The sequence below is a fragment of the Lampris incognitus genome, chromosome 14, assembly GCF_029633865.1.
Source record: "Lampris incognitus isolate fLamInc1 chromosome 14, fLamInc1.hap2, whole genome shotgun sequence".
Lineage (NCBI taxonomy): Eukaryota > Metazoa > Chordata > Actinopteri > Lampriformes > Lampridae > Lampris > Lampris incognitus.
In genome coordinates, this window is record NC_079224.1 from 6,769,470 (window position 1) to 6,783,747 (window position 14,278).

Sequence of the window (14,278 nt, forward strand, 5' to 3'; positions counted from 1 at the left end):
AAAGTGTGTGCTCGCACCGAGGTTTTGAATTCTCGGTTTCACCGCAAAGGGAACCAAAATGTTACACAACGAGTACAACGTGTTGTGTACGCAGCAAAGTATGGCTCCAGTATCCAGGAAACCGGGAGCGTGCGGAGGCAGCAGCCCCGCGCAGCCGCGCGCTGCTCCGTGCACGCAGCGAGTGCGTGCGTTTCAACGGGATCTTGTAGAAAAGATCATCAAAGTCGCTTCGGAGCCTGCGAAACTTTCCACTGTTTGACCACCGCGTCCCACAGGAAAACAAACACAGGATTAAAGTGTTACGATGAAGTTATTTGCCCCGGAGGTTACTGACTGGTGCACAAACACCAAAGCCGTGCATTTCAACTACCGCACGCGCGCACGCGCGCGCGCGCACGCGCACACTCTCCCCTCTTGTTTGCCATCAGGCATCAGGCTGACAAATTGCAGAAAACCCGAGAGCACCCCGGGCCCCAACATCCCATACGTTATCCATTTTCTGCACAAACGGAGCCAAGTCATAATGGGCTCCACCCGCGTCAGTATTCGAAATATGCATTAGATGTTGCGGAGACCGGCCATTGGAGACCCCTGAATACGTTTAGTGCAGAAACACGGCCATTGTTCTGGTTCTGTGCTGGCCAGGGCGTGTTTTGCTTGGACGGAGGCCCCTTCGCCACAGCAGCACCGCTGCGCTGTGTTTTGGGTGGACAAATGAGCCAAAGTGGTTGCAGATGTCAGGTCGCCGCGAAGAGAAACTGCCTGGCCCCGGATGACATCACGAGCTGGGTTGGGAGAGGGAAGGGGAATAACTTTACAGCTCTCTGGAAGACGGAGTCAACCTAATGGACGTCTCACTTAATCACACACACGATCGTTGCGCGAATGCATGGCAAGGCTGCTGCTGTTGCTGGTGAGGTCATGAATTCGAGAGGAGGGATTGTCTTGCGTCTCCATGGTTTTACAGCCGGCGTTAAATATTTATTTCACGGTCTCCGGCGTGTAAACAATTAGGAGTGGGGTTCATGTCCTCCTCCGAGCACCTGTAACTGCTAGTCCACGCAGACCGGCAGTTCCCATAACACCCAGGGCGGTCTGGCAGCGGCCTCGCCTGGCCTTGACTGTGTTTTTGGTGTCGTCGTGTGGAGTGCGGGGAGGGAGGTGTGTCGAGGGGGTCTGGCTGGGAGAGCTGGAGCTGGATCAGCCGGGGGAGCCTGGTCTACTGCGTCCTGTGGGCCCAGGGACCACGGCCCTGCCCGGAGCTGCACCCGAAGACGAAACACCGAGGGCGGTCTGACAGGATGCGGAAGCGGAGGAGGCTAAGCTAACTGCTAGCCCATGCAGACCAGCAGTTCTGACAGTCCTCCTGGCTGCTGTTCCTTCTCACTGATGTTTCTGTTTAGTTTAGATGTGTGTGTTAGTGTGGATATGTGTGTTAGTGTGGATATGTGTGTTAGTGTGGGTATGTGTGTTAGTCTGGATGTGTGTTAGTGTGGATATGAGTGTTAGTCTGGATGTGTGTTAGTGTGGTTATGTGTGTTAGTGTGGATATGTGTGTTAGTGTGGATGTGTGTTAGTCTGGATGTGTATTAGTGTGGGTATGTATGTTAGTGTGGATATGTGTGTTACTCTGGATATGTGTGTTAGTGTGGATATGTGTGTTAGCGTGGATATGTGTGTTAGTGTGGATATGTGTGTTAGTGTGGATATGTGTGTTAGTCTGGATATGTGTGTTAGTGTGGATATGTGTGTTAGCGTGGATATGTGTGTTAGCGTGGATATGTGTGTTAGCTTGGGTATGTGTGTTAGCTTGGGTATGTGTGTTAGCGTGGATATGTGTGTTAGCGTGGATATGTGTGTTAGTCTGGATATGTGTGTTAGCGTGGATATGTGTGTTAGTCTGGATATGTGCGTTAGCGTGGATATGTGTGTTAGCCTGGATATGTGTGTTAGTGTGGATATGTGTGTTAGTCTGGATATTTGTGTTAGTGTGGATATGTGTGTTAGTGTGGATATGTGTGTTAGCGTGGATATGTGTGTTAGTGTGGATATGTGTGTTAGCTTGGGTATGTGTGTTAGCTTGGGTATGTGTGTTAGCGTGGATATGTGTGTTAGCGTGGATATGTGTGTTAGTCTGGATATGTGTGTTAGCGTGGATGTGTGTTATTCTGGATATGTGCGTTAGCGTGGATATGTGTGTTAGCCTGGATATGTGTGTTAGTGTGGATATGTGTGTTAGTCTAGATATTTGTGTTAGTGTGGATATGTGTGTTAGTGTGGATATGTGTGTTAGCGTGGATATGTGTGTTAGTGTGGATATGTGTGTTAGCGTGGATATATGTGTTAGCGTGGATATATGTGTTAGCGTGGATATGTGTGTTAGTGTGGATATGTGTGTTAGCGTGGATATGTGTGTTAGTGTGGATATGTGTGTTAGTCTAGATATTTGTGTTAGTGTGGATATGTGTGTTAGTGTGGATATGTGTGTTAGCGTGGATATGTGTGTTAGTGTGGATATGTGTGTTAGCGTGGATATATGTGTTAGCGTGGATATGTGTGTTAGCGTGGATATATGTGTTAGTGTGGATATGCGTGTTAGTCTGGATATGTGTGTTAGCGTTGATATGTGTGTTAGCGTGGATATGTGTGTTAGCGTGGATATGTGTGTTAGTGTGGATATGTGTGTTAGTTTAGATATGTGTGTTAGTGTGGATATGTGTGTTAGTGTGGATATGTGTGTTAGTTTAGATATGTGTGTTAGTCTGGATATGTGTGTTAGTGTGGGTATGTGTGTTAGTGTGGATATGTGTGTTAGTGTGGATATGTGTGTTAGCGTGGATATATGTGTGTTAGTGTGGATATGTGTGTTCTTGTAGTTTTTGGATATGTTTTTGTCTATGTGTCTATGTGTCTATGTGGGACACGACAGATAAAGTGTTGCTGATTCCTGTGACGTCATACTTCTGCCCCAGAGAACAACTCAGCAGGTACACATAGAAGTAGTTCTTACAAAGCTGCTCATGCCTGGGTTTCTGTCCGACAGACACAGGTTAACTCATCATCCTCCTCATCTTCATCATCATCCTCATCATCATCAGCCCCTTTGTGAGTCGCTGTGGCAGTGAGAGATTGCTAGTGTGGGGCCATGCAGATGTTCCCGCCACGCCCCCTGTAACTAAGTGCCTGTGGTTATGTGGAGCGGCGTCATGGATGTAGGCCGTCTCCACAACGTGACTCAGTCTCGCCAGCAGGGCTGAACACTGCTGGGCCTGAGTCGTTCATCAAATATTATCTTTGGTACAAGCGAAATTCAGCTGTGGAAACAGTCTCCGTGGCTGGCGTGACGCCGGCAGCCACGAGCCTGGGAGGCAAAGGGCTCGCGGGCACGAAGACCTCTTTCCAGAAACCGGGAAATCAGCCGGTCTCGGGAGAAGTCACATGAAACCACGCGGTTCTTCCCGGTTTACAGCACTGATTGGGAAAACAAGACTCCGTGTCAGGGGCGATTCTAGGGTCAGAGCTTTAGGGGTGCTGAGCACCCAGAGTGCTGGCCGGCCAGGCAAGATACATTTGGGGGGTGGATCAAACCATTTTCGAAGCATGGGGGGGGTGCTGTATTTTTGTTGTTAAAATATTACGTTTAAACCATATACTGGATATGGTTTTGACGTTCCTTCAGCTTATTAAACACGGACATACAGTAAAAACATCTCTTCAATTTTAGGGGCGCTGGGGTTCAATTTAGGGGTGCCGCAGCACACCCCCCCAAAAAAAATGGGCTAGAAACGCCTATGCTCCGTGTATAGCTATTCTGTGATCCACGGGAGAGGAGTCTCCTCTCCCCCCCACCCCCCACCCCGGCTTCCCTTCACCCCCCCCCACGCGCCGTCGCCCCACCCACGGTGGACAGGGAGCCAGTCACCACTTCGAGGGGGGGGGGAAGAGAGACAAGAGGAGGGGGCTGCTGCTCGGATAACGCTAGGAGGCTCTAATAAAATGTAATCCTATTATATGGTTCCCACTAGAGGGCAACAATAATAAAGGTTTCCCTAATAACGGAGGCGAGGCGGACCGAACCCAAATGGAAAACAGCTCCTGCAGTCAAGTCCCGCAGTTGTACATATATCCTCTCATTAGGCGGGCCGCGCGCTGATGGGCCGCATTACGCCGGTGCGCCTCGCAGACGGGCCGCCGCGGCCCGGCAAGAGTTAAGTCAAACAAATGTCTTTCATCAAACTTGCTGCTCTGCATATAAAGGGATTGAAGACGGGTGGGATGGGGGGGTGGGGGGTGGGTGTAGGGGGGTGCCCCCACCCCGAGGAAACCAATCAGAAGTTCTCCGCCCTCCTTCCCGTCTCAAAGCCACCGGGGGTCTCAGGTGTGCGCTGCGCGGCCAATACCGCCCAAACCTGATTTGTTTGTGTTAGCAGGAATCAGAGTTTGGTAAATTACCCGTCCGGAAATGAGAGAGGAAGGGGGGAGGGGGGGAGGAGGAGGGGGAGGGCACGTCACAAATTAAGAGAACGGAGCCGCGACTTCGGACGGCCGGGCAAAACTCGTGACGGCGGCGCGTCAGCGTCTCTCCCGCTGCCCGGAGAGGCGCCGCCGCGCATGCGCGGAGCTGCGCAGAGGTGCCGCCGCAGCCCCCCCACCCCCCAAGCTCGCCGGGGACCCAATCTCGGCGCAGCTAACGGCGGAAGTGACTTTCCCCACCGGACGTTGAGCGGAAACGGCCCGTTTCCTCTGCCGGAATGGGATTCGGACGCGCAAATCCCGTTATTTCCGTCACCGGTTGAGGTTAAGGAACGCGCCAGGGATTATCCAGGTCCCGAGCTGTGCCACGGGGACGCGGCGGCGGCAGCATCCGTGTGTGGGGGCGAGGGCGTCCGTCCTCTCCTCCAGACGGCCGCGCGTATTAAGCGGGCCTGGGTACCGGAGTTATGAGATGGAGACCAGCAGAAAGTTCCTTACCTCCCCTCCCTCCCTCCCCCTCCTCCCTCCGCACGCCTGTGTGTGTGCGCGCGTGTGTTTACGCGTGTGACAGAGCGTCAGACAGGGGGAGAGTGTCAGACGGGGGGGGGGGAGAAGAGTGTCAAACGGGGGAGGGGGGGGCGGCGGTGGGGGGGGAGGGAGAGTGTCGCATTCCTTCCTGTTCCTGTACCACCCTGCAACCCCAGAGCCGCAGACTCAAGGCGGTTTCCAGAATCAAACAATTTCACGCAGCTACTGGAGGAGGAAATGAACTGAGCCCAGAGCAATAATAAAATTATACAAATGTTATTACAGACTCGCCTGCCACTGTCCTACTTTAATTCAAATTTGGGCACTGCGGGCGGCGCTGGTGGCAGAGACCTTCCTGAATAAATCAACATTAGCTTACGTCTAAATTATTAAGGAAGTGGGGAGACTTTCTTGTTTATAGTATGCATTATTAAACAAGTGTTTAACGCTGTTTCCCCCCCCCCCCGCGAATCCCCAAATATTAATTGCTAATGATCTTTAAGGTGCAGCGGTTTATCCGCTGCCCCGCGCGCGTCCCGCTCTGCAGGACGACGCGCGTGATCTGAGATACTTGGCTGGCTGCTGCTCGACATGCACGCAAAGGTGTCGCAACACATCGCTCGTCACGAAACTTCGACTCTTATGGCCCAGTAGGCCTGTTATGGCAGAGGTGTAGCCACGAGCTAGGCTGCGGCTGCGGTGAAAGCTACCTGCGCCTTTACGCTTCTGCACCACGTGTCTCGCTGGTGGCCCACTGAAAACACTGCAGCCGAGCAAGCAGCTACACGACTACTGGCTGCTTCTCGTATCTGCCTTTTGCACGTGGCTCTTCTTAATCTAGGAGGCTAGAGTTTATAATATATATCCACACACATGCACACACACACACACATATATATATATATATATATATATATATATATATATATATATATATATATATACACAAATATTTCGCTCCTTATTTGTTGAGTACTACCATTGAGTGGTTCTTTTAATAAATTTATTTATGTATATATAGTACTACCATTGAGTGGTTCTTTTAATAAAGTTATATATATATATATATATATATATACACACACACACACACATATACACAGTGCATCCGGAAAGTATTCACACCCCTTCACTTTCCCCACATGTTGTTATGTTACAGCCTTATTCCAAAATGGATTAAATTCCTTTTTTTTCTCATCAATCTACACACAATACCCCATAATGACAAAGTGAAAAAGGTTTTGTAGAAATGTTTGCAAATTTATTAAAAATGAAAAACTGAAATATTGCATCTATATAAGTATTCACACCCTTTACTCAGTACTTGGTTGAGGCCCCCTTGGCAGCGATTACAGCCTCAAGTCTTCTTGGGTATGAAGCTACAAGCTTGGCACACCTATATTTGGGGTATTTCTCCCATTCTTCTCTGCAGATCCTCTCGAGCTCTGCAAGGTTAGATGGGGAGCGTCGCTGCACAGCTATTTTCAGGTCTTTCCAGAGATGTTCAATGGGGTTCAAGTCTGGGCTCTGGCTGGGCCACTCAAGGACATCCACAGACTTGTCCCGAAGCCAGTCCTTCGTTGTCTTGGCTGTGTGCTTAGGGTCGTTGTCGTGTTGAAAGGTAAACCTTTGCCCCAGTCTGAGGTCCTGAGTGATCTGGAGCAGGTTTTCATCAAGGATCTCTCTGTACATTGCTCCATTCATCTTTCCCTCCATCCTGACTAGTCTCCCAGTTCCTGCCGCTGAAGAGCATCCCCACAGCATGATGCTGCCACCACCATGCTTCACTGTAGCGATGGTATTAGCAAGGTGATGAGAGGGGCCTGGTTTCCTCCAGATGTGACCAGAGAATCTTGTTTCTCATGGTCTGAGAGTCCTTTAGGGGCTTTCTGGCAAACTCCAAGCGGGCTGTCATGTGCCTTTTACTGAGCAGAGGCTTCCGTCTGGCCACTCCACCATAAAGGCCTGATTGGTGGAGTGCTGCAGAGATGGTTGTCCTTCTGGAAGGTTCTCCCATCTCCACAGAGGAACGCTGGAGCTCTGTCAGAGTGACCATCGGGTTCTTGGTCACCTCCCTGACCAAGGCCCTTCTCCCCCGATTGCTCAGTTTGGCTGGGCGACCAGGTCTAGGAAGAGTCCTGGTGGATCCAAACTTCTTCCATATACGAACGATGGAGACCACTGTGGTCTTTGGGACCTTCAGAGCTGTAGACATTTTTTTGTACCCTTCCCCAGATCTGTACGTCGATACAGTCCTGTCTCGGAGGTCCACAGACAATTCCTTTGACTTCATGGCTTGTTTTCTGCTCTGACATGCACTGTCAACAGGGGGACCTTATATAGACAGGTGTGTGCCTTTCCAAATCATGTCCGATCCATTGCATTTACTACAGGTGGACTCCAGTCAAGATGTAGAAACATCTCAAGGATGATCAGCGGAAACAGGATGAACCTGAGCTCAATTTTGAGTGTCAGGCTGTGAATACTTATGTACATGCAATATTTCCGTTTTTTATTTTTAATAAATTTGCAAAAATTTCTACAACACCTTTTTTCACTTTGTCATTATGGGGTATTGTGTGTAGATTGATGAGGGAAAAAAGGAATTTAATCAATTTTGGAATAAGGCTGTAACATAACAACATGTGGGGAAAGTGAAGGGGTGTGAATACTTTCTGGATGCACTGTATGTATATATGTACATACATGTATGTATATATATATATATATATATATATATATATATGTGTGTGTGTGTGTATATATGTATATATATATGTGTGTGTATATATATATATATATATATATATATATATATATATATATATATATATATATATATCGTCACCTTCTCAAAATAATGGCCTAAGTCATATTTTCAAGTTTTTCAAAAAACAGAACAAACTGACAAATCTTGTTTCAGTTTCAGTTTATTCTGTTTTTTTGAAAAACTTGGAAATATGACTTAGGCCATTATTTTAATAAGGTGACTATATATATATATATATATATATATATATATATATATATATATATATATATATGACTAGATTGTTGTGACTGAGAGTATTTACCGTGCTACCACACACACACGCGCGCGCGCACACACACACCAAAATATGTAAATCTTCTTGCAGACTCCTCCAGTGTTCCCTGTGTCGTGACTATGCAACGTAACGGAACAAGGGCCGCTCTCCTCCTCCGTCTCCCTCGGTTTAACGTCTGCACGAACAACGCCTCTAAATCAGAGGTGAGCGCGGCCATTCCCGACCGTCCGTCCCGGCAGCAAAGACTCCGCGGAAGTAATAGCAGATTTATATTCTCATTATCTGGGCCGTAAAGATGATAAGAGACTAGAGGAAACGCTGGCCTCAAGCCACTCGTTTCCTCACGGGGACGCAGGAAGCGCCCCCAGAGGTGAGGGGCTTAGAGGTGTCCGCTGAAGACAAGTAGTTTACAAAGGACCCCGCATATTGCCGTCTCAAAGACACGTGACCTTGGCTTGTTATCAAACCTTCACCAACGGTTGGGGGGGGGGGGGCAACACCATCCTGGGTGGATATTCAAAGTCCGTTCTGCAGCCGGGTCCTTCTAAAGGGAGGCGTGGATCAGACTCGTGAAGTCAGTTCGACAGCAAGGCAGTGTTTACGGTCAACCTCGGTATACAAGGCTCGCGACTGCCCCCCCCTGGAGAAACGGAAACAGGACGCAATGATATAAACAGTGATTATTGGACCGTGACCAGTAGATGGTGCTGTTGTCACATCTACAGCTTGGCGGGTGGAAAGGAGGTGGTGGTGATGGGGGGGTGACTGTGGGGACTGGGTAATAATAAATCTGATTCAATATATGAATGATACTGGCATCCAAGCTCTGTAAAAACAGTAAAGCAGCGTCCAGATGCTGCTGCTTAATGGCCGCGTGATCTGTCACGTCCTCCACGCTGCAGAGAGGACGCGGAGTTGCACCTTGCAGAAGCAACTAAGCGTGGTTATAACAGATTGCCTCCATTCAATATGACAAAGCGGCATCATTTCGTGTGCTCTCTTCTGTTGAAATGAGATTGCATGACCCTGTTCTCTCGTGACTCAACTCACACACAACACACATATCGTAGACATTTATCTGGCCATAGGGACACACATGCTAAAGGTAGATGAGGATATCCATCACTGATGTGTGCCTTTCTGCTCCCGCTGCACAGCCTCTGCTACCACAGAGAGATGACACAAACACACACACACACAAATACTAAAGCAAGCAAGCCCTAATGCTGCTGCAACGATAAGAACGATGCAACAACTGTCCAGTTTTTGTGTTGGCATCAGTGAAATCATGAACGTGTTACTTGTGGTCAAGAGAACATAGCAGGTGTGGTAATGAGTTGGGCTATTTTTTTTTTCTTACAAGTTTATTTCTTATCAAGTTCAAAATGCAATGCGATGCAATGCTGCATGCGACGCCAAATTTGGCTAATTGTTTCCAGAAATAAGGTCATGCGGCGTGCAGAACAACCAACAATTTATTCAGCAGATGAGTAAATGACCACAGCCAATCAAAAACATAGCAAGAAATGCATTCAACAAAAAAAATCTATTCAACAAACTCTAACAGAAAAAAAAAATGAATAATAGGATAAACAGAACAAAAAAAAAAAATCATAACACAATAGAAACAACACACGTCACAAGGGAGAGGCTGAGTGTTTGCATAGTAGAAAAAGATATCTGCATAACGAGTGGACGGAAACCTTTCCAGAGCTGTGTGCGCCGAGAACGGGGGGACACCTCGCTTTTTAAACACAACAAACGTTGCTAACAAGTACAAATGGACCTGCAATTTGCTTAATGATCACAGGGGGACATCGCACGTTATTATACATACACAGTACATGCACAAAAATGTGACACTAATCCGGAAATAACAAGGCTGCCTTTTCTCCTACCCCCTCGCAAATTCAGCGTGATGACCCTGCATAATTGGTTGACCCTGCACATATTTCCCTGACACAATGTATTGCTGGCTGTCGGTCCGCAAGATGAAATGTGTGCGTCGTGCCAACGCACTTACCCGGCCATCCTGCACCTGAGGAATTGGATTAGAAGTGGATACGTGTCTGAGTGCGCTTAAACGGCCTGATTGGACAGTAGTGTTGCATTAGCTTCGTGACGCGAGAGTGGCTCAGGGCTGAAACGCCAGTCCTTGAAGACGGATGGATTTTCCAAACTCTGCTCCTTCAACCTCCCCTACAGATTGGTCTCCGTCTCCAGCGCACGTGATAGTCATACAGACGACAGCACCTCCCCTGTCGGGTCTCGGAACGGGTCCTTTTTGTCCGTCTTCTCCAGGTCTACGGGCAGACGGACAGGGTCCACCTTGATGACCATGTCCTCCGGCTCCCCCAGGTACACGCTGCTGTCCACTTCCTTGTACTTCCCGGATGGGTCCTTCTGGAAGACCTGCTTGAATCGCTTCTTCAGCTCCGGGTCTGGGCAGTACAGGTACTCGTACAGGGCGGCAGCGAGGAGGCCGCCCAGAATGGGCCCTACCCAGTACACCTGTAAGACAGCGAAGAGAAAACACAAAAGGCCTGCTGTTGGTACCGGTTTCATGTTGCTGGTACAAATCACAGCAACGAAAGTGCATTTTTATCTCCTCACAAGATTTGACCGTGCCTGCCTGACCGTCAGCTGGTCCCCGCTAGAATCCAAGGTGAACTTTTATGTAGTTACTGGCTTACTTTCCTCTCACGGACAGATATTACTCGGCACAGTTTCCGCCAACAAAACCCACAGGGGTTGTATAACTGTCGACACAATGCATGCCCTTACCGCTTCACCAGAACTCTCATTCTCTATTAAACTACAGACTGAGCAAAGAGGATCCACCTGCACTACTGGCCACACTAAGAGGAGGCACACTAACACACACACACTCACACACACACACACACATCACACCATGCTGACTGCAACTAGTAGTGAATGTAGTTGTCGTGTCGTGAACACGATCGGAGGACTGGAAGTAAAGGCAGTCCTGTGCGGTGTTCAGTATTAGCCAAACATTCCCCAGCCGGGTTCTCCCTTTGCATTGACAGCACGGAGAACGACCACGGCGGTCATTGTGACGGTTTTGGATTTTCAAAGTTTAACAACTTCATTAAAAAAAACCAAAACAAGACACAGACCTGCCGCTCCCCCAAATGCTCCTAAAATCTCATACATCTGCAGTAAAATGAGTTTTAGGTCAATTGCACAAAAAGGTTATGATGAGATCTACCTAAAACGACCGTGAGCGGTCAAAATGACCCCGCATAATTTGCGTGTCTTCGTGCGGGTCATGTGACTGTTTATGACGCGTGTTGGTGGCGTCATTTCCTTGGTGAAGTTCGTTGCTCTGTCCTAGAGACACACTAGCGCCCTCCAGTGCACAGAAATAGTCTAAACTTGATTTTTGATTATTGCCAACTTGTCTGGTTACAGACGCACCACGGCTACCACCGACACCTTGCAGTTGGACAGCGGCCATTTTAAACGGTTTAAAAATAGTATTAAAGTTGTTAAAATGTTAATTGCGGCGTCAGTGGCTTCCTAACAGGCATGCCAACATGAGCAATGCATTAATATCTCAACTGGGTATTTATCTTGACAGACCGTCATTCTGACCACCCATGGTCGTTTTAGGTGGGAGTGAAATCCCGGTCGTTCTAGTGTTAATGTCATATGTGACACTAAGTAAGACATTTCCTCGTTAATGTAACCATATCGTGATATCTGCATGCGTTTACTGGTCTGGCATGGTGATACATCAGTGACCTTACCGGGTTTCAGCATGACACACTAGACTCCTCTAGTATAGCCTGCCCCCGAGCCCCCACCTCCCCACGGCACACTAGAAATAATATCAGCTCCAACTACTGGACCAAATACCAGCTTGACAGAATTTCCCCAGAACAAACCAACCCTGCCCCTTCACCAGTAAGGGAATGTGCTGAACTGCACCGTGCCCACTGTATAGTTCTGTCGGTGCTGCAGGACCCACGCAGGACCTGGCACAAGCCCAACAAACATCTTAATGTCAAAGCAGCAATTGCCACCACTGGAAATAAATAGCAAATCCTTTTGACCTAGGACACTCGCGAGATGAAGACGATCCTATTTGTCCACAGTGTCTCTTACCCAGTGGTTCTCAAAGTTCAGTGTGACCATCGCAGGCCCAAAGGAGCGCGCCGGGTTCATGCTGGCTCCCGTGTAGGGGATCTAACACAAAAAGGAATATATATATATATATATATATATGTTATATAAGGAATACACAGAATATATGCTGCACGACACGAGCAAGGATTTGTTCTGATCATAATCAAGTTATTCATTTGTCAACAGGAGAAAAGGTTTGCAGGTTGTTAATAAAAGGTGTAGGTTCGCTACATGGAAAGGAGGGCATTACGGGAGGTAGCATTCATTTCCCTGTGCATTCATTTGCGCTGCTGCATCCCGCTTGTTCCCCAGAGGATGGTTGCCATGCGGTAACATGGGTGTGATTCATCGACAGCTGCACAATATCATACCATGAAGGGAGAAACAACGCTTTGATGCACCAGTGATTTCTCGGGCTGTGTTGCTATTTTGGTTTTCGGTGCATAATTGGCTCGGCTCCTTCTTTTGCACAATGTGTAAAGCACATCAGAATCGTTCTATAAAGTTGCAATGTCCCCTTCTCCAATGCGTTCACGCTCCCTATCTGCAGCTGGGCTCTGTATGGGCCTCTCCTGACTCGCCGGCTGACACTTACTGCGAACAGGTGACCAATGACTACCGCCAAGCCGATGGCCAGGCCAGCAGAGCCGCCGACGACGTCCGTGCGTTTGGGATCACAGGTGGCGAATACAGTGAAGACTAGCTCAAAGGAGATGAGCAGCTCCACCACCAGGGCATGGCCGACTGAGATCTTAGGGTTCACCTTGGAGAGGGGAGACATTGGCCAAATGTGACCCTTAGTAAGGAGGCAGATTGAAATGACTTTAAAGCAGATATAGGAAAAGTCATACGGTCCAGTATTCTGTTAGTCATAATAACCAAGTCCTTACCAATGTCACACCCAGAGGCCCTCGGACCGATGCAGGCGTGACCACGTAGAGGATCCCGGCTCCTGTAACAGCTCCGAGACACTGAGCCAGTATGTAGAACACCGACTTGGCTAGGCTCAGCTTCCGCGTCACCACCATGGCCACTGTGACGGCAGGGTTAATGTGTCCGCCGCTGATGTGGCCAAAACACTGCACCATGGTGGCGATGCTCAGACCAAAGCACAGGGAGATGAGGACCAAGTCAGCCGGGGGGGGCTGCTCTTGCCCCGCGGCCCAGTTGACCGTCGAGCCGAGGCTGAGCAGGACAAAGACGAGCGTGGCGAGGTACTCCCCAGACACGGCCCTCCAGAAGTCCTTGGTCCAGATCCCTTTAAATGCTACCATTATGCTCTGCCAATTACACAAGGACAAGGACCTCCTGGCAAAACAGAATAATGAGCACAATGATTAGCCCAGGTATGTGTTCCCGGGGTGTGCATGTGGCTGGAAAGCCACTGAACCCTATCAGGATAACTGCTTCTGGGCACGACATTTATAACTCCACCAGGGATTTGAGGCTGGTGAATTTCCATCACAAGTTCAACACAGGGCATTCTTTGAAAATGGTGGATGTAGGCTAATATGCCGTCTGTAGTCCAAACATACATAATTTACAACTCCCAGCTGATGGATTTTAGTTAAAAAAATTTAAAAAAGGAGAGGGAAACCCCCCCCCCCCAACTCTTTGGACCATCATAACAATTCAAAAAGAGAACAGCAAAGCTATCAGGCAGCAGAACATGCCTGCATATTGATTGCCGGGCATTGTGAGCAAATACTGAGGACAGCGGCACAGACTTCACTTTTTCCCTCTTGGCAACTTGTCAAAACTGGTATCCTTACCCAATGTAAGCTCTGCCACTATAGCCTCTCCCACTCTCGGTCTCCACTATGTTCGATGTGTCGTCTTTCATAGGTCCAGCTGAAGTGAATGAGCAGACTTTTAAGCACACGTAAGCGCCCCGGTTCGGCCACAGCGCTCACGGTGCTTTGCAGGCGGTACGCGGCTGCAGGCTGTCCCCGGCTCGTCTGCGTGCAAGAGCGGAGGAGACAGCGGCTCCGCGGAGTGAATACGAGCCGCACATTGTGCCCCAGGAAGGCGTCCGGGAGCTTTATTAAGCTTCTAAGACGGACATCACCCCCGGGCTC

The 14,278-nt window shown here is 48.8% G+C and overlaps 1 protein-coding gene across 1 annotated transcript; it reads right to left on the reverse strand.

The window, feature by feature from the left end:
- Positions 1 to 9,726: 9,726 nt before the first annotated feature.
- Positions 9,727 to 14,029, reverse strand: aqp4 (aquaporin 4). The gene is made up of 5 exons (XM_056292814.1): positions 13,973 to 14,029; positions 13,091 to 13,508; positions 12,796 to 12,963; positions 12,180 to 12,260; positions 9,727 to 10,559 (listed from the first exon to the last, which is right to left on the reverse strand). The coding sequence occupies exons 2-5, from the start codon at positions 13,472 to 13,474 to the stop codon at positions 10,284 to 10,286; spliced, it is 909 nt and encodes a 302-aa protein (XP_056148789.1). The 5' UTR covers positions 13,475 to 13,508; positions 13,973 to 14,029; the 3' UTR covers positions 9,727 to 10,283.
- Between the last annotated feature and the right edge of the window lie 249 nt (positions 14,030 to 14,278).

What these genes read in the sequence shown, in the direction of transcription:
- aqp4 (XM_056292814.1), bottom strand. Translation starts at nt 13,474, where the DNA reads ATGGTAGCATTTAAAGGGATCTGGACCAAGGACTTCTGGAGGGCCGTG. An exon ending in GGCCTCTGGGTGTGACATTG is followed by an intron (nt 12,964 to 13,090) that starts GTAAGGACTTGG and finishes CCCCTCTCCAAG; the next exon opens with GTGAACCCTAAGATCTCAGT. An exon ending in TCATTGGTCACCTGTTCGCA is followed by an intron (nt 12,261 to 12,795) that starts GTAAGTGTCAGC and finishes TTTTTGTGTTAG; the next exon opens with ATCCCCTACACGGGAGCCAG.